Source organism: Felis catus, chromosome D4, assembly GCF_018350175.1.
Source record: "Felis catus isolate Fca126 chromosome D4, F.catus_Fca126_mat1.0, whole genome shotgun sequence".
NCBI classification, from domain to species: domain Eukaryota; kingdom Metazoa; phylum Chordata; class Mammalia; order Carnivora; family Felidae; genus Felis; species Felis catus.
In genome coordinates, this window is record NC_058380.1 from 11,653,087 (window position 1) to 11,673,331 (window position 20,245).

The 20,245-nt window shown below is 45.5% G+C and overlaps 1 protein-coding gene across 9 annotated transcripts in view; it reads left to right on the plus strand.

Annotated features, from left to right (window-relative positions):
* Positions 1–20,245, plus strand: part of PIP5K1B (phosphatidylinositol-4-phosphate 5-kinase type 1 beta) — a 317,417-nt gene that overhangs the window by 276,744 nt on the left and 20,428 nt on the right. For 4 of the 9 annotated variants that reach the window (XM_019815741.3, XM_045043291.1, XM_045043293.1 and 1 more), the window contains exon 12: positions 13,686–13,803. In XM_019815741.3, the coding sequence (XP_019671300.2) occupies positions 13,686–13,803 (118 nt within the window). Of the gene's footprint in view, positions 1–13,588; positions 13,804–15,245; positions 15,288–15,947; positions 16,101–16,830; positions 18,803–20,245 lie in introns of those variants that run through there. The other 5 variants (XM_045043289.1, XM_045043288.1, XM_045043292.1 and 2 more) reach the window with 5 other exon arrangements.

The window sequence follows — 20,245 nt, forward strand, 5'->3', positions numbered from 1 at the left end:
TAGCAGAAGTGGGAGAGCACCGCGGCGCGTGGCTGGCCCACAGAAAAGGCAGAGAGGGAGCAGCAGATGTCTCTGGAAGCCCCCTGCGCGGTTTGGGAGCTGGGTGGCTGAAGCATTCGAGATGCCCTGACCGTGGCCGAGGGCTTCCCACGTGTCAGGGGCCACCCCGGGGAGTCTCGCAGACCCTCCTGCACGCTCAGCCCAGGAGCTCACCCTGGAGGAGGCGCGCCGCCCTGGCACCTGCAGGCTGACTCTACCCGGGCTGCAAGCAGGGCCCATGGTTCAGAGTTCCCTACCCCATGGCTGCCTCAGCCCCCCCCAACCATAGCGCCGAGAGGGGAGCTTTTCTGAGAGGGGCGGGGGGGGGGGGGTTGGCTTGATCATCTCATCGCATCGGAAGTGTGTGCCCCTACGCGGCATCCCTCCCTAGGCCCGAACAAGTATTTGCAGCCTGTGAGACTTGACTGCTCTAGTGGGTTTTCTCTACAGGGATATCTTTCCTGTCCGCTTTTCTCATCAGTTAACGTTCTGGCGGCTAAACTCAAAAGAGCAGAAAGGGATTCTTTACAAAATGTTACAATAAATCTGTGCAGGCAGGTCGCGTCCAAGCCCCACCCCCACCACGGAACAGGTGCAGTTTGAGAGGTGAAGCTCAAGGCGCTGCTGCTTTGCATTTGGACGGGAAGAGCGTGACCCTCTGACCTGGTCCCCTGGATGACCCCATGAGGGGGGCGGGGCCTGTCACTCCCGATATACACGAGGAAGCCCGGGCTCAGTGTCAGGACTTGCCCAGACCAGTAACTAATGATCCCAGGAGCAGGGCCAGTATCTGCGCCTCCACCAGCTCAGTCCATACTCTCTCTCTGGGTTTAATCCCCATGGCAGGGAGTCCATTTCTAAAGGGCAAAAACACCCCCCAAGGTGAAGCAGCCTAAAACATGGTGAATCTAAGCAAAACTAAAAAGATGACTCCATTTTTTCTACTATAATTTATTGTCAAATTCATTTCCAGTGCTCATCCCAACAAGTGGCCTCCTCCCTGCCCATCGACTTTCCCCTCTCCTCAACACCCCCCCCCCGCCCCCACTCATCTACCCTTGGTTTGTTCTCAGTCCTTAAGAGTCTCTTATGGTTTGCCTCCCTCCCTCTCTGTAACTTTTTTCCCCTCCCCCTCCCCCATGGTCTTCTGTTACATTTCTCAAGATCCACCTATGAGTGAAAACATATGGTATCTGTCTTTCTCTGACTTATTTCACTTAGTATAATACCCTCCAGTTCCATCCACATTATTGCAAATAGTAGGATTGCATTCTTTCTCATTGCTAAGTAGTATTCCATTGTATATGTAAACATCTTCTTTGTCCATTCATCAGTTGATGGATATTTAGGCTCTTTCCATAATTTGGCTGTTGAAAGTGCTGCTATAAACATTGCTATAAACATTGGGGTACAAGTGCCCCTATGCCCCTATGCATCAGCACTCCTGTATCTCTTGGGTAAATTCCTAGCAGTGTTATTGCTGGGTGGCAGGGTAGATCTATTTTTAATTTTTTGAGGAACGTCCACACTGTTTTCCCAAACAGCTGAACCAGTTTGCATTCCCACCTACAGTGCAAGAGGGTTCCCGTTTCTCCACATCCTCGCCAGCATCTGTAGTCTCCTGATTTGTTCACTGTAGCCACTCTGACCGGCGTGAGGTGATATCTCAGTGTGGTTTTGATTTGTATTTCCCTGATGAGGAGTGATGTTGAGCATCTTTTCATATGCCTGTTGGCCATCTGGATGTCTTCTTTGGAAAAGTGTCTATTCATGTCTTCTGCCCATTTCTTCACTGGATTACTTGTTTTTCAGTGTGGAGTTTGGTGAGGTCTTTATAGATTTTGGATACTAGCCCTTTGATAAGTCATTTGCAAATATCTTTTCCCATTCTGTCTGTTGCCTTTTAGTTTTGTTGATTGTTTCCTTTGCAGTGCAGAAGCTTTTTATCTTGATGAGATCCCAATAGTTCATTTTTGCTTTTAATTCCCTTGTCTTTGGAGATGTGTTGAGTAAGAAATTGCTGCAGCTGAGGTCAGAGAGGTTTTTTCCTGCTTTCTCCTCTAGGGTTTTGATGCTTTCCTGTCTCACATTCAGGTCCTTCATCTGTTTTGAGTTTATTTTTGTGTGTGGTGTAAGAAAGTGGTCCAGTTTCATTCTGCGTGTTGCTGTCCAGTTCTCCCAGTACCATTTGTTACAGAGACTGTCTTTTTTCCATTGGATACTCTTTCCTGCTTTGTCAAAGATAACTCCATTTAACCTTGTGGTTGCAAATATTTTTCTTTACACAGCCCAGCAAGCATGGTTTTGAATCCAGAGCGGGGAAACAGAACACTGACTCCCTGTTGGCCAGGTGTGAACAATATTTCCATAGCCCTGATAATATAAATTCTGCATATCAGTTTTCTAATTTTAGAATCAATCCATGGACAAAGCAGGAAAACTGTGGTTATAGCTACAAGATAGAATATAAACATTAACAGACATGACAAAGTAGAGAGAAAAAATTTTTTAAGGGTGTCTGATACAAAGTGAGAGAGGAGGGCAGGAACAAAGATGAAATAATATGAGAAGTTAAAGATACATGGCATATGCTTAATGGAATTTTAAAAGGTTATTAAGTGTATCATTCATAGTTACATACTAAATATAAATAGATATTGAGAGGAAGTGCCGTGTAGGAAAGGTGTATGTCCTTCCTATTGAGGGTTGAGAACCACCAGAAATGCTAAAAAGAGAAATCACTGGGGGCAGTTATTTCTGCCATGTTAAGTGGAAAAAGTGGCTAAATATGGGGGAAAAAAAAAAAGACAATACCATTGCCCAGCTGCTTTTATTTCCTGCCCCTCTCTTCAGTGCTGAGATGTTTCCAAAAGAAAATGGCTTAAATAAAACCACGAGAGAAAGAACACTAAAATCTCCACCTAAGTGGCACCTAAGTGGCTCAGTCAGTTAAGCTTCCGACTTTTGATTTTGGCTCAGGTCATGATCTCGCAGTTGACAAGCCCCGCGTGGGGCTCTGTGCTGACAGCTCGGAGCCTGGAGCCTGCTTCCGATTCTGTCTCCTTCTCTGTGTGCCCTTCCCCCGCTCATGCTCTGTCTCTGTGAAAAATAAATAAACATTAAAAATAAATAAAAAATAAACGTTTTTAAAAAGTGAAATCACTCAAGGAGCTGCCCCCACCAAGGAAGGGGGTAGGTTGGGGGTCAGGACAGGAAAGTATTTTCATCTTATGTCATTTGTATCATGTGATATATTTTTGTTACTTGGCTAAAAGATGAGAAGATAAAGGCACTGAGAGGTTAACTTTATTTTATTTTTTTAGTTTATTTGGAGAGAGCATGAGCAAGGGAGGGGCAGAGAGAGAGGGAGACAGAGAATCCCAAGCAGGCTCCTGGCTGTCAGCGTGGAGCCCAGTGCAGGGCTCGACCCTGCGAACCATGATATCATGACATGAGCTGAAATCAGACACTTAACTGAGCCAGCCAGGCGCTCCTGAGAGGTCAACGTTTAAAGAAAAAAACTTTGGATCATACCATGTGCCCCCTGAGCAAATGCCCCCTTGAGAATTAGCCATAAAACACTCATTAGGTCTGCAAACAGAAATCAGAGTGTTCCAGGCTATAAAATCATGGATGACTGTTTTCAGCAGGGCAGGCCGGCTGGTGCTCTCCAATGAAGCCAAAGTAATGTTGCTCGTAACATTGTGTGACATCAGGAAACCATTAATGTCTGTCTCTCTGCACCGCACCCCCCCACCCCTGCAGGGGGTGAAATGCCCCCTCCTGAACAGCTTCCCTATGACAAGTTTGCAACGTGTGCAAAGAGCTGAGCCCTGAGCAGCTGCAGAGTATTGGCAGTTCCTTTGGTTTTACAAGGGAAGAACAGAACTGGGGAGATTAACAGTTTCCTGGACGCCTTGTTGCAAATTAGTCTCAATTAGCCCTCAGTCTGAACTGAGGGAATGGTGGCAAAAGTTGATGGTGCAGAACCCAGGCAGGCAGCCAGACTCTTCAACCCAGCCACGTAACATCGCTTCTAGAAATGGATCTTCCGGAGCTGGAGGCTAAGGAATGGCAGGTCCTCTCCCACAACCACTGGGCTTTCAGGGCATTGCTCCCAAGGGAGATGCTCTCACTTACAGTGACCCCAAAAAAGGGCTTTGGAAATCTGTCAAATTAGAAATTGATTCCAATTTCTAATGCCCAGGAAATCTACAGTGCAGTGAGAAAACAGGGCTAAGGAGCAAGAATGTCCCCTGATGGCAGAAGGTAGAGAAACAAACATGAAATTGACCAGTGGCTCAGGCATTTAAGGGAAAATTCTCTTTAGAACTAATCTTACTTTTACTCCTCAAGGCATCTCCAAGGACGGAGGAAATGGCTGCAGGCAATGGGTCCAGGTGGCTCAGTTGGATGGTTTATTCTTGTATTATATCCCTATTTAAAAAAAAATTTTTTTAATGTTTATTTATTTTTGAGAGAGAAACAGAGTGTGAGCAGGGGAGGGGCAGAAAGAAAGGGAGACCCAGAATCCCAAGCAGGCTCCAGGCTCCGAGCTGTCAGCACAGAGCCCAACATGGGACTCGAACCCACAAACTGTGAGATCATGATCTGAGCCAAAGCCAGACACTTACCCTACTGAGCCACCCAGGCTCCCGTCCCTATTTTAATAATTACATTTCATTAATTTTTTGAAGTAGCAATGGACATTCACATGCATATTCAAGGATACAATGGAAAGGTTCTATGGCACAAATAACTTTGTATTCTATGTGAAGTGCTTCTTGATTAGCAAAGATACAGCTTTATCTTCAATGGTGTCTCTGACCTTTATTAATCTCTTGGCTAAAAACAGAATGTTAAGATGAATTGTTTTTATTATCAGCTTCAACTGAAGCCCAAAACAAACCTGCAGGACTTGAAAAGCAAGTGGCCCAAAACCAGTTGTGCAACTGGTAGCTGACTACCCCTCTCCCACCTTTAAAAAGGGTTAGACAGGGGCGCCTGGGTGGCGCAGTCGGTTAAGCGTCCAACTTCAGCCAGGTCACGATCTCGCGGTCCGTGAGTTCGAGCCCCGAGTCGGGCTCTGGGCTGATGGCTCAGAGCCTGGAGCCTGTTTCCGATTCTGTGTCTCCCTCTCTCTCTGCCCCTCCCCCGTTCATGCTCTGTCTCTCTCTGTCCCCAAAATAAATAAACGTTGAAAAAAAACATTAAAAAAAAATAAATAAATAAAAAGGGTTAGACAAGGGGCGCCTGGGTGGCTCAGTCGGTTAAGCGTCGGACTCTCGACTTCAGCTCAGGTCTTGATCTCATGGTCTGTGACATCAAGCTCTACGTCCGACTCTGTGCTGACAGCATGGAGACTGCTTGGGATTCTTTCTCTCCCCTTCTCTCTGCCCCTCCCCGTTTGCACGCTCGCTCTCTCTCTGTCTCAGAAATAAACATTAAAAGTGTTTTTGAAAAAAATAAAAGAGGGGCGCCTGGGTGGCTCAGTCGGTTAGGCGTCCGACTTCGGCTCGGGTCATGATCTCGTGGTCTGTGAGATCTGTGAGGTCTGTGAGGTCAAGCCCCTCGTCGGGCTCTGTGATGACAGCTCGGAGCCTGGAGTCTGTTTCGGATTCTGTGTCTCCCTCTCTCTCTCTGACCCTCCCCCGTTCATGCTCTGTCTCTCTCTGTCTCAAAAATAAATAGATGTTAAAAAAAAATTTAAAAAAGAATAAAATAAAAGAGGTTAGTTGGCACAAAAACAGACACATAGACCAATGGAATAGAATAGAAACCCCAGAACTAGACCCACAAACGTATGGCCAACTCATCTTTGACAAAGCAGGAAAGAACATCCAATGGAAAAAAGACAGCCTCTTTAACAAATGGTGCTGGGAGAACTGGACAGCAACATGCAGAAGGTTGAAACTAGACCACTTTCTCACACCATTCACAAAAATAAACTCAAAATGGATAAAGGACCTAAATGTGAGACAGGAAACCATCAAAACCTTAGAGGAGAAAGCAGGAAAAGACCTCGCTGACCTCAGCCGTAGCAATCTCTTACTCGACACATCCCCAAAGGCAAGGGAATTAAAAGCAAAAGTGAATTACTGGGACCTTATGAAGATAAAAAGCTTCTGCACAGCAAAGGAAACAACCAACAAAACGAAAAGGCAACCAACGGAATGGGAAAAGATATTCGCAAATGACATATCGGACAAAGGGCTAGTATCCAAAATCTATAAAGAGCTCACCAAACTCCACACCCGAAAAACAAATAACCCAGTGAAGAAATGGGCAGAAAACATGAATAGACACTTCTCTAAAGAAGACATCCGGATGGCCAACAGGCACATGAAAAGATGTTCAGCGTCACTCCTTATCAGGGAAATACAAATCAAAACCACACTCAGGTATCACCTCACGCCAGTCAGAGTGGCCAAAATGAACAAATCAGGAGACTATAGATGCTGGAGAGGATGTGGAGAAACGGGCACCCTCTTGCACTGTTGGTGGGAATGCAAATTGGTGCAGCCGCTCTGGAAAGCAGTGTGGACGTTCCTCAGAAAATTAAAAATAGACCTACCCTATGACCCAGCAATAGCACTGCTAGGAATTTATCCAAGGGATACAGGAGTACTGATGCATAGGGCCACTTGTACCCCAATGTTCATAGCAGCACCCTCAACAATAGCCAAATTATGGAAAGAGCCTAAATGTCCATCAACTGATGAATGGATAAAGAAATTGTGGTTTATATACACAATGGAATATTACGTGGCAATGAGAAAAAATGAAATATGGCCTTTTGTAGCAACGTGGATGGAACTGGAGAGTGTGATGCTAAGTGAAATAAGCCATACAGAGAAAGACAGATACCATATGGTTTCACTCTTATGTGGATCCTGAGAAACTTAACAGGAACCCATGGGGGAGGGGAAGGAAAAAAAAAACAGGTTAGAGTGGGAGAGAGCCAAAGCATAAGAGACTGTTAAAAACTGAGAACAAACTGAGGGTTGATGGGGGGTGGGAGGGAGGAGAGGGTGGGTGATGGGTATTGAGGAGGGCACCTTTTGGGATGAGCACTGGGTGTTGTATGGAAACCAATTTGTCAATAAATTTCATATAAAAAAAAACAAAAAAAACAAAAATAAATAAACATTAAAAAAAAAAAAAAAGAGGTTAGAGAAGCCAAGAAATGAGTGGGGCAGGTAGCCTGTGATCATTAGAGAGAGCTGTCAGGGAGTGGGGGTACCTGTCCCGGCCCAGGAATAGGCACTTCAGTGGCATACTACAGAGGGCAGGATAGTGTCCCATGGAGTAGAGGGGACATACACGTGTCCCCTAGTGTCCAACTCATGCCTGAGAGCCTTAAAACTCCACTGGAAGAGCAGGGAGAGTTTGCTGTGTACAGATGGTCTACGCCCCTCCCTCCCTTGTATCTCTTTTCTGTGCTTGAAGTATTTGCCTTCCTCGATACTATGTAAATTCCATGAGGCAGAGACGTTGATTTTCATCTCTGCTCCCTCCTGGCCCCTAGACCACAGCGTGCATAAAAGGGTGTTTGTGTGGTACATGCATGAGGCTAATCCCTCGAACAACCTTGCATGTTTGATATTGTTCTCATTTTATATGTGGGAAACCGGAGCTTCTAGTTCCAGAGTTCCAGAGAGGTTAAAAAAGTTACCCAGTATCACCCACAACCACGCACATGAGCCAGAATTCAAAACTGTCTCGTTCCAAAGTTCACAGTCTGCCTGTGCTGCGTTACCAGCTCAGGTATCTGTTTTCCTAAAATGCATTCTCCCCTTTTCTCAGGCGGTAGTTAGTACCTGACGTAATAGTTTTAGGGAGGTAACATGTCAGTTCTGTGCTCGGATCTCACTATGTACTGAATAAGGAGGATAGCAAATATAAAGATTAGTGGATTGGTCATGTAGCTCCGTGCCAAGATGTATTAATGTCAGATTATTTTGAGTGCATTTAATGGGACTTAAGTGTATCAATGCCTGATGATTGACATAGGGCTGTATGCATTTTACAGAGTTCTTATGTCATTTTTTAAATTGAAAGTTGGAAGCTTAAATAACTTGTTAATTATGTGCATTTACCATAAAATTTCCCATCTTCATCATTTAATTTTTTTAATGTTTATTTTTGAGAGACACACACACACACACAGAGTGCAAATGGGGGGAGGAGCAGAGAGAGAGGGAGACACAGAATCCAAGGCAGACTCCAGGCTCTGAGCTGTCGGCACAGAGCCCGAAGTGGGGCTCAAACTCACGGATTGTGAGATCATGACCTGAGCCGAAGTCAGACGCTCAGCCTCCTGAACCACCCAGGCACCTGTCCAGAACTGTTTTCATCTTGCAGAACTGAATGTCCCCATGAAGTGACTCCCCATTCCCCTAGCCCCTGGCAACCATCTTTCTACCTCTGTGAGTTGAATTACTCTAGATGCCTCGTGGAAGTAGATTGATACAATATCTGTATTCTAATGCCTGGCTCATTTCACTTGGTTCCATGTTCTACAGATTCACCCATTAACATGTCAGAATTCACTTCCTTTGCAAGGCTGAATAATTCCGCCTTGTGCGTATGTATCACATTTTGTTTATCTGTTTCCTCCATTGGTGGACATTTGATTTGCTTCTGCCTGTTGGCCGCTGTGAACAAGGGTGTATTTGTTCACTAGGGCTGCCTTAACAACGCAGCATTGATTAGGTAGCTTAAACACCAGAAATGTATTTTCTTATACCTCTGGGGACAAGAAGTCCAAGATCAAGATGGCAGCAAGTTTGGTTTCTTCTGAGGTCCCTCGAGTGTCTTCACACGGTCTTTTATACGTCTTTTGTGCACGTAGAGGTCCCTCGCGTGTCTTCACACTGTCTTTTATACGTCTTTTGTGCACGTACACATCTCTTAAGGGCACCAGTCACATTGGATTAGAGCCTTTCCCAATAATCTCATTACCCTTAATTACCTCTTTAAAGACTTTATCTATAGACACATTGTGAAGTACTGGAGGTCAGGATATGAACGGGAGTGGGGTGGGGGTGTGGGTGGAGGGCGGTCAGGGGAGACACAATGTTTAGCCCGTAACACAGGGTGAACATAGGAGACTCCGTTTTCAGTTTTTTGGGGGGTATATACCCAGAAATGGGATTGATGGATCATATGGTAATTGTGTTTTTCACTTTTTATTTTTAATGTTTATTTTTGAGAGAAAGAGTGTGAGTGGGGGAGGGGCAGAGAGTGAGGGAGACAGAATCCGGAGCAGGCTCCAGGCTCCCAGCTGTCAGCACAGAGCCCAACATGGGGCTCGAACTCACGAACTGTGCGATCATGACCTGAGCTGAAGTTGGTCGTTCAACCGACTGAGCCACCCAAGTGCCCCCAGCTCTTTTTTTTTTTTAATGTTTATTCATTTATTTTGAGAGAGAACATGCTTGGGCAAGTGGGGGAGGGCAGAGAGAAAGGGAAAGAGAATCCCAAGCAGGCTATGCACCATCAGCGCACAACCCAATGCAGGGCTTGATCTCATGAACCGTGAGGTCATGACCTGAGCTGAAATCAAGTCCGGCACTGAATCGACGGAGTCACCCGGGCACCGCAAGCGTCCGACTCTTGATTCCGGCTCAGATCCTGATCTCACAGCTTGTGAGATCGAACCCCAAGTCCGCTGTCTGCTGACAGCATGGAGCCTGCTTGGGATTCTCTCTCCCCCTCTTTCCCTGCTCCTCCCCCACCTGTAGACCCTCACACATGGGTGTCACCAAGCATGCTCTCTCAAAATAGATAAAAATAAACTTAAAGAAAACTCCCACCCAATAGTAGTCATTTCCTGTTCTCCCCCCACCTCACCCCCACCCCCGGCAACCACTCCTCTGCCTTCTGTCTCTTCTAGATTCGCCTGTTCTCTACAGTTCACATAAGTGAAATCATACAATATGTGGTCCTTTAGGACCAGTTTCTTCCATTTAGCATAAGGTTCTCAACATTACCCCATGTTGTCGCACACATCCGTCCTTTGTTATTCTTCTGCTGAATGACATTCCATTGTAGGACTAATTTACCCGTTCATCAACTGGTGGACATTTGGGTTATGAACACTTCAGGGCTATTCTGAAACCTGCGTCCTGGGAGCATTCATGTACAGGTTTCGGTGTGGACGTATGTTTTCATTTGTCTTGGCTGTTTGTGTAGGCGTGGGATTCCTGGGTCAGTTGGTTTTCAGGACCCCCCACCCTGTTTTCCAAAGCAGCTGCACCTTTCTACAACCTCGTCAGCAGTGGAGGAGGGCTCCCGTGTCCTCACATCCTCTCCGGCTCGTGTTAGCATCTTTTTTTATAGCCATCCTCGTGGGTGTGAAGGTGGTATCTTGGTTTAGTTTTTCTTTGCATTCCCCTAATGAGCTATGATGTTGAGCATCTTTTCATTGGCTTATTGGCCATTTGTATATCTTCTCTGGATAAGTGTCTATTCAGATCCTTTACTCATTTTTCACCTGGGAGATTTGCCTTTTTATTGTTTTAAGAGGTCCTTACATAACCTGGATTTAAGTCCCTATGAGTCTCATTTTCATCCCCCAAATATAATGATGCTCAGAATATTCTGTTGGGATAGGAAAGAATCCTAACACATGTGAGAAACAGTACTAATAGAGTGGGTTGGTTTTTTTTTTTTTAGTATCTGTTTGATTTTATCAAATTTGATCAGATAATAACAGAGGGAATCTGGTATTTCTTGTTTTCTATAATATAACAGTGTATTTTAGGTAAAATAATTCATACATGTACCTGTCAAATCCCACAAGATACCCAATTTTTCTCAACCATGCTAGTAGCTTACTCATAGTTACCAAAAATAGAAGATAAATGTTAGACTGAAAAATATGTAAGTTTACTTCCAGGGGAGTGACTGGGTCACAAAAGGATGGGAGAAAAAGGAACACGACTTTTAGCTATATTTTATGCTACATCTATTGCCGTTAAAAAAATTTAAAAATTTTAAGAAAAATCACTTCCAGGGGCACCTGGCTGGTTCAGTCCATAGAGCATGCAACTCTTGATCAAGAGTTCAAGCCCCACTTTAGGCACAGAGCCTACAGAGCTTTCCAGAGCCTCCACAGAGCCTCTGGAAGTGAAAAATCACTTCCAGAATCTTCTTGGTTATACTCTTAAATATCACAACTAAAAACTCAGACAAGAAGGGGAAAACTTAGCTTTGAACTTCACCAAATAAATTCTGTGTTCATAAAATTCCCCAGAAGCCATTAGAGACTTTTTAATTACATAAAAATAAATTATGAACCCCCAAAATAGGGATAAAAATCAAAAGTCATACCACACTCATATGTTCTCTGACCACCTTGTTTCTTGGTTTCATGTTTAAGTAGATAATTGGTCTTTTGTGAGTGACAGTATCGCAGCTGAAAAGCAAATGTCATTTAAAACCCATCACTGCATCCTTTTGGTGCAAAAAATAACTTGAGCAGTATTCACGGCTACACAGTGCTTCTCAAAGCAGCTTCCCTTGAAGGCTGACAGTTTACCAAACCAAGAAATCTCTAAAGGTTTACAGAATGGGGCGCCTGGGTGGCTCAGTCGGTTGAGCGACCAACTTCAGCTCAGGTCAGGGTCTCACAGTTTGTGGGTTCGAGCCCCGCGTCGGGCTCTGTGCTGACAGCTCGGAGCCTGGAGCCTGCTTCGGATGCTGTGTCTCCCTCTCTCTCTGCCCCTCCCCCACTCACACACTGCCCCCCCCCCACTCAGAAATAAACATTAAAGGTTTATGAAGTCAACAGCTCCATGGAGAGAGGTCACCCTCACCCTGCTCTTTTAAGTCCTTCGGCACAAACTGTGTGTCGCACACTGTGGGGTTTTTGAAAACAAAGAGGACTTTTTTTTTCTACAGTGTCCAGAATGTAAGAGAAAACCTGTCCAGGCAGAGTACAGTGGCTTTTACCCCTTCGTTTTCACGTTCCCCCGCATCACCAAATGAGAGGCCCACAGGAGACTCCTGTGCCCTTCTCACTACTTTCGTAGTATTTTTACAGTTATTGTTTCAGTATCTTTTATGATCAGAAAAAATTCAAATGAACCTGATTTATTAAGACTCATACAATTCTAGTGATCCTTTTTTTTTTTTTTTCCAGTACTGAAAAGGTCAGGATTTCTAACTATGTGACATAGCTTCAACTGATGGGTAAACATGCACGGAAAGAAAATGATGTGTCGTTCCCAGAGTAGGGACGGGCAGAGGATTAGAAGGTCCTGTCAGCCTCCTGTTGAGCTGGGAGGCTCCGACAAAAAACTCAGAGGATGGCTTTGGACTAGAGTTTTCAGAAGCAGTGAGCTAGGAGCGGGGCCCTGCAGGGTGGCGGGACCTGCTCACAGGGCAGGTGAGAGGGAGCAGTCTTCCACACTCCCGCTCTCGTCCCTCGGCAGGTGGACTCCACCTGGCGACGGCCAGCCCCTTGCCACAGCTCACCGGGCCCTCCACTGCTGTTGGCCACGCTGTGTTCTTGCAGAACCTTCCCGTGGAAAATTCCCAGTTTCAAGATCTAACTTGCGCATTCCTGAGCTCCTAGCTTGATTCCCAGTGTCACTACCATCAAAGTGGGCTGATTACTTCAACAGGTGCCAGTGGCTCTCCCATCATGACAAAACAAGGTGGTTTTCCCTCGTACCTCACTCACGAGTACGTCTGTCTGGCCGCCTTCCTTTGCGTCTCTTGTCCTTCCTGTTACCAAAGGCACACGTAGGCTGTTTTCACCAGTGCTCGGTGCCTACGTCAGTCATCATTAGGCAGAGTGTAGGCCTTGGACAACAGGGACAACAGCATGAGCCTCACCTTGGAGCTTATTAGAAATGCAAACTGATGGGCCGCCTGGGTGGCTCAGTCAGTTAAGTGTCCCACTCTTGGTTTCAGCTCAGGTCATGATCGTGCGGTTTGGGGAGTTCGAGCCCTGCATCAGGCTCTGCACTGTCCGTGCTGTGGAGCCTGCTTGGGATTCTCTCTCTCCCCCTCCCCTGCACGCACGGTCTCTGTCTCAAATAAATAAACTTAATTTAAAAAATGCAAACTGATGGGCTCTGTGTCAGATCAACTTCATCAAATCTGGGGGTATAGGGCCTAGGAAACTGGATTCTAACCAACCCTCCAGGGGATTCTGATGCACACTTAAGTTTGAGAACCATGGTCACAACTGGACCTTCCCCACCTCAAAGGAAAAGAGAACAGTAGAGAGAAATCGTCACTACGGATGGTGCACAAGGTTATCTTTATCAACTACCAGAGCATGAATACTCCAAGTGGAAAATGTAGGCAGTGGGAACCAATTTCTCAAAAGTCAGAGCTGACCCGTGTGCCTCTGGATTATAGCTCTCCACCCTCCCGAGGTTGGGGACCCACAAATCACTTCTCAGAAATGTAAAGCATCTCATGGAGAAATCTGTTGGCACCACCAAATTCCTTAAACTCAAGTGAGCCTATCTCCGGGCAGGACCTTATTTCCTTTGAACTCTCAAAATCATTTTTTTTTTTATCCCCAAAGGCTTTCCCAAACTCGGCCTCTTCAGCCACAACTTTGCAAGTATCCGTGGATTTCGCTCCGGAGGCCACGTGCTCATCGTTCTTCTTTGTTTTTCCAGTAAAGGGTTACCTTCCAGTTCAACATTTACCTTGGAAGAGGGGACCATCTACCTGACTTCGGAGTCCAATGCTCTGGAAATGCAGGATGATAATGCCTCTGTGCTGGATGTCTATTTAGTAAGTAATTTTCCTTTCTTTCCCTTCCCTCCTGGTTGACGGACGGACCCAGGCCTCAGCCGACACAAGAACAGGCATGCTTGGGTTTTAAACAAACAGCGGCACCCCGTCACTTCTGCGAATGGCGTGTCTTTCCACAAGCCGTGTTCTCCCACAGTTCGCGTAGAACATCACACAAAAGAATAGGTAGGGTGAGACGCAAAATCGGCGTATGTGACCAGAGAACAAGTCCCCTGCTCATGAGGCAGGGTGTGGCTTCTCCATGTTATTCTCAACAAAGTCAGGCCTTCTTGAACTCAAATGTGTATCCTCTTGTGTGTAAATCTTCTCGAATTCTGGATCACTGCCTTGGGAAATTGGTAGCTTAAGAGGCACAGAACAGGGTTGTGGGGGAAAGTCAGCACTCAAGAATCTTGGCTCTCTCCCTCAGTTGTCACCCACCAGCTGCGTGATCTGGACAGGAACCTCTCTGTGTGTCCTTATTTGCCAAAGGAGGGAAATAATGCCCGCCTCCCGAGGCTGCTTACAGGATGAGGAGTGATCCCGTGTGTGAACACCCTTTAGTGCCTGCCAAGTTGTCTGCAGTGGCTTAACTGAATTATTAGATGAGGGCTGGAAAGATACATGATGGACTCCAGTGTAAAAGAGGAGAAGGGGCATTTACCCTACGAAGTACATCCCACACGCGTTCCCCACATCCCTGTACACCTGCACAAAAATCCCATGAAACAGGCCAAGTGTTGATTTCAGATTTTCCACGCATGTGTGTGCAAGCTCCACGTTGGGAACCAGCGCAGGAACACCCCCACACCACCATTTTACACTTGTCCATATGCCCCAGCCTAGCCCTGTATTCCCCTCAAGTATACTCTGGAGGACATCAGTCACCGAGAATGCTACTCATTATCCCAGAGGCCTCCAGTGTCTTCCCTCCCCTCCCAGAGTAAGATCCACAGTCCTCAAGGCCCTGCATGGTCTGATCCACCCTGCCTCTCTGACCTCCTTTCCCTGCCTCTGTCTTTCTTGCTGATACCATTCCAACCACACTGGCCTTGGTGTTCCTCCCGTAACCAAGCATGTCTCTGCCTCAGGACCTTTGCACTTGCTATTACTGTCTGGACATAATTTGTTGTTCCATGCTTGCTCCCTTGCTTCCTTCAGTCTCAGCTCAGACATCTCCCTCTCAGATAAGCTTTCCTTGACCTCGAAGCCCTCTCCCCACAACAACCACTGGGAAAGGACCTCTGAATATCCTGATTGTGGCACTAATACAATTTTTTTCCACTGGGCAACACTCCTCCCGCACCACCCCCACTTTTTAAAATAAGCTATGATGTATTGTAAAATCCTTACAGAAGAGCTGGTTCCTCTCTACCACCAAGAAGATAGGGAATTAAATAGGAAAAAAAAAAAAAAGGTTTATAGTAATTTTTTGGTCCCAGGGCAAGTTTGGTTTTATCCAGAAGTAGAAGTTGGGAAGTCTACAATGAAAGAGGAAGTGAAATCTCATCTTCATGCGCCAAGAGTTTGTGCTCCTTGTGTGTTTCTTCTAAAAACCAGATTCGCACCAACTGGGGGCATGGGATACTGCTGCGTGCAATGTAAGATCACAAGGTGGTTAAATGGCCCTGCTGACGCCAGTCCCTTATCTGTTACCCTTATTCCTTTGGTAGAAAGCTTGTCTCCTTAGTCATCTCAGCTGTTCCTCCCTGGTATTAACAGTTTCATTTATAAGGAACCTGCTTATGTACTTTTATCAGTGTCTGATGTTACGGTGCTGCTTCTGTGCCTTTCTTGGACCCTGACAAGCACAACATTTCACTAAAGGATAATGCTTGCCTCAAGAAGCCACAGGGAAAAGCCACGATATTAATGGTTGGTTGTATTGAAAACACTTGAGCAGCACTTAGAACTCAAGGGATCTGGGAGTTTAGAACTGGAAGAGACAGTGGTGATAGTTACCGGGTGGCTGTGGTCATCTGCCCAGCCTTCCCCGCACAGGGTCCCTTGTGGTTCAGCAGCACAGGAAGTGAGAGGACTCGGGCAGCCGAGGCAGTAGAAGTTCTCACCAAGCTTGGACAAAAGCTGCTCTAGCCTAATCCTATTTTGTAGCTACTAACCATAAGCCCTTTAACATTTTTCAGTGTTTCCTACAAGCCTGGCAATGTCCTAAATACTTGGTCTTAAGCCACTTAATCCCCACAACCCACGAAGCAAATGGAGCTCCGTTGTACAGAAAGATCATCAGTTTGCCCCAAGTTATGCAACCAAAGAGTAACTGATTAAGCGCTGGGATTCAAGGACCCCACTGGGGGGAGTCTGCCCCAAAGCCCCTCACTTCACACTGTTGGTGTTCACTTAAGTAAATTTCGATCAAAATAATGATTTTCCAGAACAGAAACATCTTTACAAACATCTTTAAAATCCCTAACTTCTGGTTTGCTAGAAGAGGCTGGATTCTCGTGTTTCCGCCTCAGTCTGTTGTGATCGGGCACGTCTTCATACGACCCTGTGTGCCCACCAGAGGGCATGGGAAGGAAAAGGCAGGTGACCTCTGATTATTATTTACAAAGATCTGATGGATCCCCAGAAATGGTCTCCCACCCACTGTCCTAATCCTTTCAGTTAGCCCCTTCCCCTGCTGCAGAACCACATGGGACATAAAGGAATGACCCAGAAATAGGCACCTGGGTTCTGTGCCTATCTCTGCCTCTCACCAATCGTGGGCTTTGAATTGACCACTCTTTTAGGGCCTCAGTGTTTTCATCTATAAGATGGATCATTAACTCACCAGCTCTGGCCTGCCCTGACTTCCTCCAAATTACGTGGAGTTGTGGCAAAGGAGGTTTTGCCAGAGTCACAGCACTGGTTTCTCCAAATGTTGCTGTCTCATCACCTTCTCTACCCTGAACCTTCACGGTATTTAGACTTAAATTTTTTGGCAATGCATCTAGAAAGTGCTGCACCATTCATTAGTAATTCCAGGTTGTGTTTTCACGCTGGAGGCTTTTATTTTTTATTTCGCAGGCCCTTTCAGTTCCGAAAGGATACAGCTCCTGGGCCACTCTTTGCAGTTTGCCTCCACACTCTGAAAGAGTGAATGGAAAAGATACAAAGACCTTTTTTCGTCTTCCTCTGGACCTCTCTAGAATCCTCGTAATCAAAGGCATCCTTACTTGAAGGGCATTTGGAGGCTTTGGTGGTGACATTGTTTTCAGCGTTTAACCAGACAGAGGCAGGTTTCTCTCATGCTCCTCCTTTAGGATACAGTGTTTCTCTACAGATAGATACAACCTAATCCCCTGGTGCTATTATTTGTCTATTAATATATACTACTGTGTAGAACCCTTTAAAAATAGGATTTGAAACCACATCATGTATGCACACCGGGTAACCTATGAAATTCCTTTTAAGGATCCACCCACATTATACACTTGTCAGTTCAGCCAGCTATCCTGCTTTCCGCTGTGATCTGACATGAAATTGAAAGCATAGTTTACCTGGAAAGGCAGCTAATTGTCCCATCACCCTCACTAAAGCATTGGGTTCAGGTTCCTGCGTTCCTTTGAAAAAGACCATTGACCTTCACTCCAAAGAGTTCCAGGCTCTCTGCTTCATTTGCAAATATTCAAGTCAAGGGAGTTGTTTTTCAGGAGGGTTTTATGCAGTGACCAAAGATGCGTCTGCCATTGAATTTTGAGTTGATGGCACAGATGAGGGTATTTAAAAGAATACAACAGCGATGAACAGGCTCTGTTGATTGAAAATGGGCAATCATGCCGTCTTCATAATAGAACTAGATTCCACTTTTTGAATAGTCTCACATATTCTAAGGCACTGACGCTGTCCCCGTAGCGGTTATTTCACGTCCTAAGGCAGCTTCTTTGCTTGATGTAGAATGCAATTTAAGGAGAAGGGGAACAACCAACCAAACGCTGCTGAAAAATGTTATGGGTCTGACTAGCTGAGCAGGGATGGGTCCGTGGGGGATCATGGGATTGCTTTAAGAACACAGAAGTTTGAAAGATGCCACTAAACAATGACTTTCTTCTTTTTAGCAGAAGTTTGAAAGATTTCTCTTTAGTCTCCAGGTTCTACCCTTTTCTTTTTCACACTTTCCCTATTAACATCCTCTCAATAATATGTGCTTTCATCCAGAGAGGTGTCTCTGCAAGATGGCTGTTTGAGGTGTAAAAATAGCTGTGGGCAGAGGACAAGAAACAGTTAAGCCATTTCTTAGCCTTGCCTGGATTGGAGATTAATGCTCTGATGTGCAGCTGTTGGACAGCTTGATTATTTAATGTGTCTTTAGGGTGGCTAATAATACTCTTTGATCACAGGACGAAGAGTGGCAGAGAAGTGAAAATGATTGAATTAACAGCTTATCGTAGCATTATGTATCAGAAAAGCCTGACCAAAAAAGAAGAAAAACACTTTAAATTAGGTCACGGGGGTCTTAGAAAATCCACTGGAACTTTCTGGCAAGAGAAACAGCATTTGTGGATTTCGCTTCACTGGCATTGAGCTTAAAGACTTGTATGCGGAGTATCAGGTCCCTTTAATCACTCCCATTTGAGCCAGACTGGCTGCCGCAAGGGGTGTTTATTTGAAACGGGGGCAATTCTATTGCTTCTCAGCAGAGAGCTAGAATCCCCATCTGCCAAAGAGGCTGCTTGGGATCTTGGTAGATTTTAGTGAGAGCAGAGGAGGAGGATGAGGAGGAAGCCAGTGCCCTTGGCTTGTAAGGCATTTAACCAGAATGCAGTTTCCTTCGGCCATATGACCACATTGGGAAGAAATGGAGAGATTTCAGCAAGAGCAAAGTAGCTCCCTTTGTTTATTCCCAGAAATGCTTGGCCCCCTTACGTCACTGACCAAAGAATACTTGTAAGACGTGCAGAAGAACGGACAAAATGGATTCCCAGCTCCTAGACCTATGGCAACTGTGAGCGATTCCCATACTGACACAGTTTTCAAATTAACGAGGCAACCCATTGGTCTGGGATAGGAGGACTCCCATAGGATTGTGGTTTTTATATATATATATATATAAAATATATATTATATATATTATATATATATAAATATATATAAATAATATATATATAAATAAATATATATAATATATAATATATATATAATGTATATATAATAAATAATATATAATATATTATATAATATATAATATAATAATATATATAATAAATATATATATAAATAAATATATATAAATAATATATATATTATATATATATTAAAAAAAACTGTTAAACTACTGTTTAAGGATTAGCTAAGGGCATGGGTAGTCACCCAGGCATTCTGGCTTTTCAGTTAAATTACACCCATAATTAGCAATTGAATGACAGGCTGCAGGGAGGGTAGCAAAGTTTTGTTTTTTTTTCCTTTCTGTTGTGTCCTAGCTTTGTAGTGCCTCCTGGCCTCACTGGCCCCCTTGATTTCTGCCTTGAGGTCAGCTCTGCCTGAGGCACCTGCATCCGGGGCACCCCAAGGGTCACCCCATCATTTTTCCATCTTTGCCTTTTGACGCTGGCTTCTCTCCACCTCCCCACTCCCTCTAGAATCTCTCTAACGCTTCTCTCTGGGATTTCAGTTTCCATGTTCTGCCGTGTCAGGGGGAGCCAATGTTTGCTACTCTCCCGAGCCTTTCCAATTTTTGGGCAAAGGGAACAGCCTCCAATGGTGTGACCTTGGAAGCCGCCAGGCATGGAGCCTGCAGGAACAAACTCCAAATGAACCCACACTAGGAACAGATGGGTTTTAAGAAAGCAAATTACAACCTATCCGTGGACCGAGGGAACAGGGCTGTCCTCATTCCTACCATTTCGCTCTTGTGGGATCTGAGGAGGAAGGCGGCACATTTGGTAGGGCGGAGAAGGTGTATGCATTATGCACTGAATAAATAAATAAGCAGTCCCTGAGTGTGGCGAACGGTATGAGGAGGACTGAGGAGTGGGGCTCTGAGGGCTCGGCTTCCTTTGGTTTGTCTCTACCAGGGTTAGCTTCCTAGGGCTGCCCTAAAACCCAGTACCCGTATCTGGGGGGCTGCAACAGAAATGTATCATCTCACAGTTGTGGAGGCCAGAAGTCCAAGATCAAGGTATCAGCAGGGTTATGCTCCGTGGGAAAGCTCTAGGAGGGGATGCTTCCTCCCTTCCTCCAGCTTCTGGTGGCCCCGAGGGGTCCTTGGCATTCTCTGCTGTGCAGCACTAATCTCTGCCGATGTCTTCATGGAGCCTTGTCTCTGGGTCCCCTTCTTGTGGACCAGAAAGCAAAGCTAAGGTGACCCCCAGGGGACTCCTACCACACTCCCAGCAACCCAGCCTGGGACTGTTTTTCTCTTGCAGCAAGCCCTGCTGCCACCTAGTGGTGGAAAGGCACCTGTGACCACGGGGCGCAAGGAGTGACACAAGTCCTTGAATCC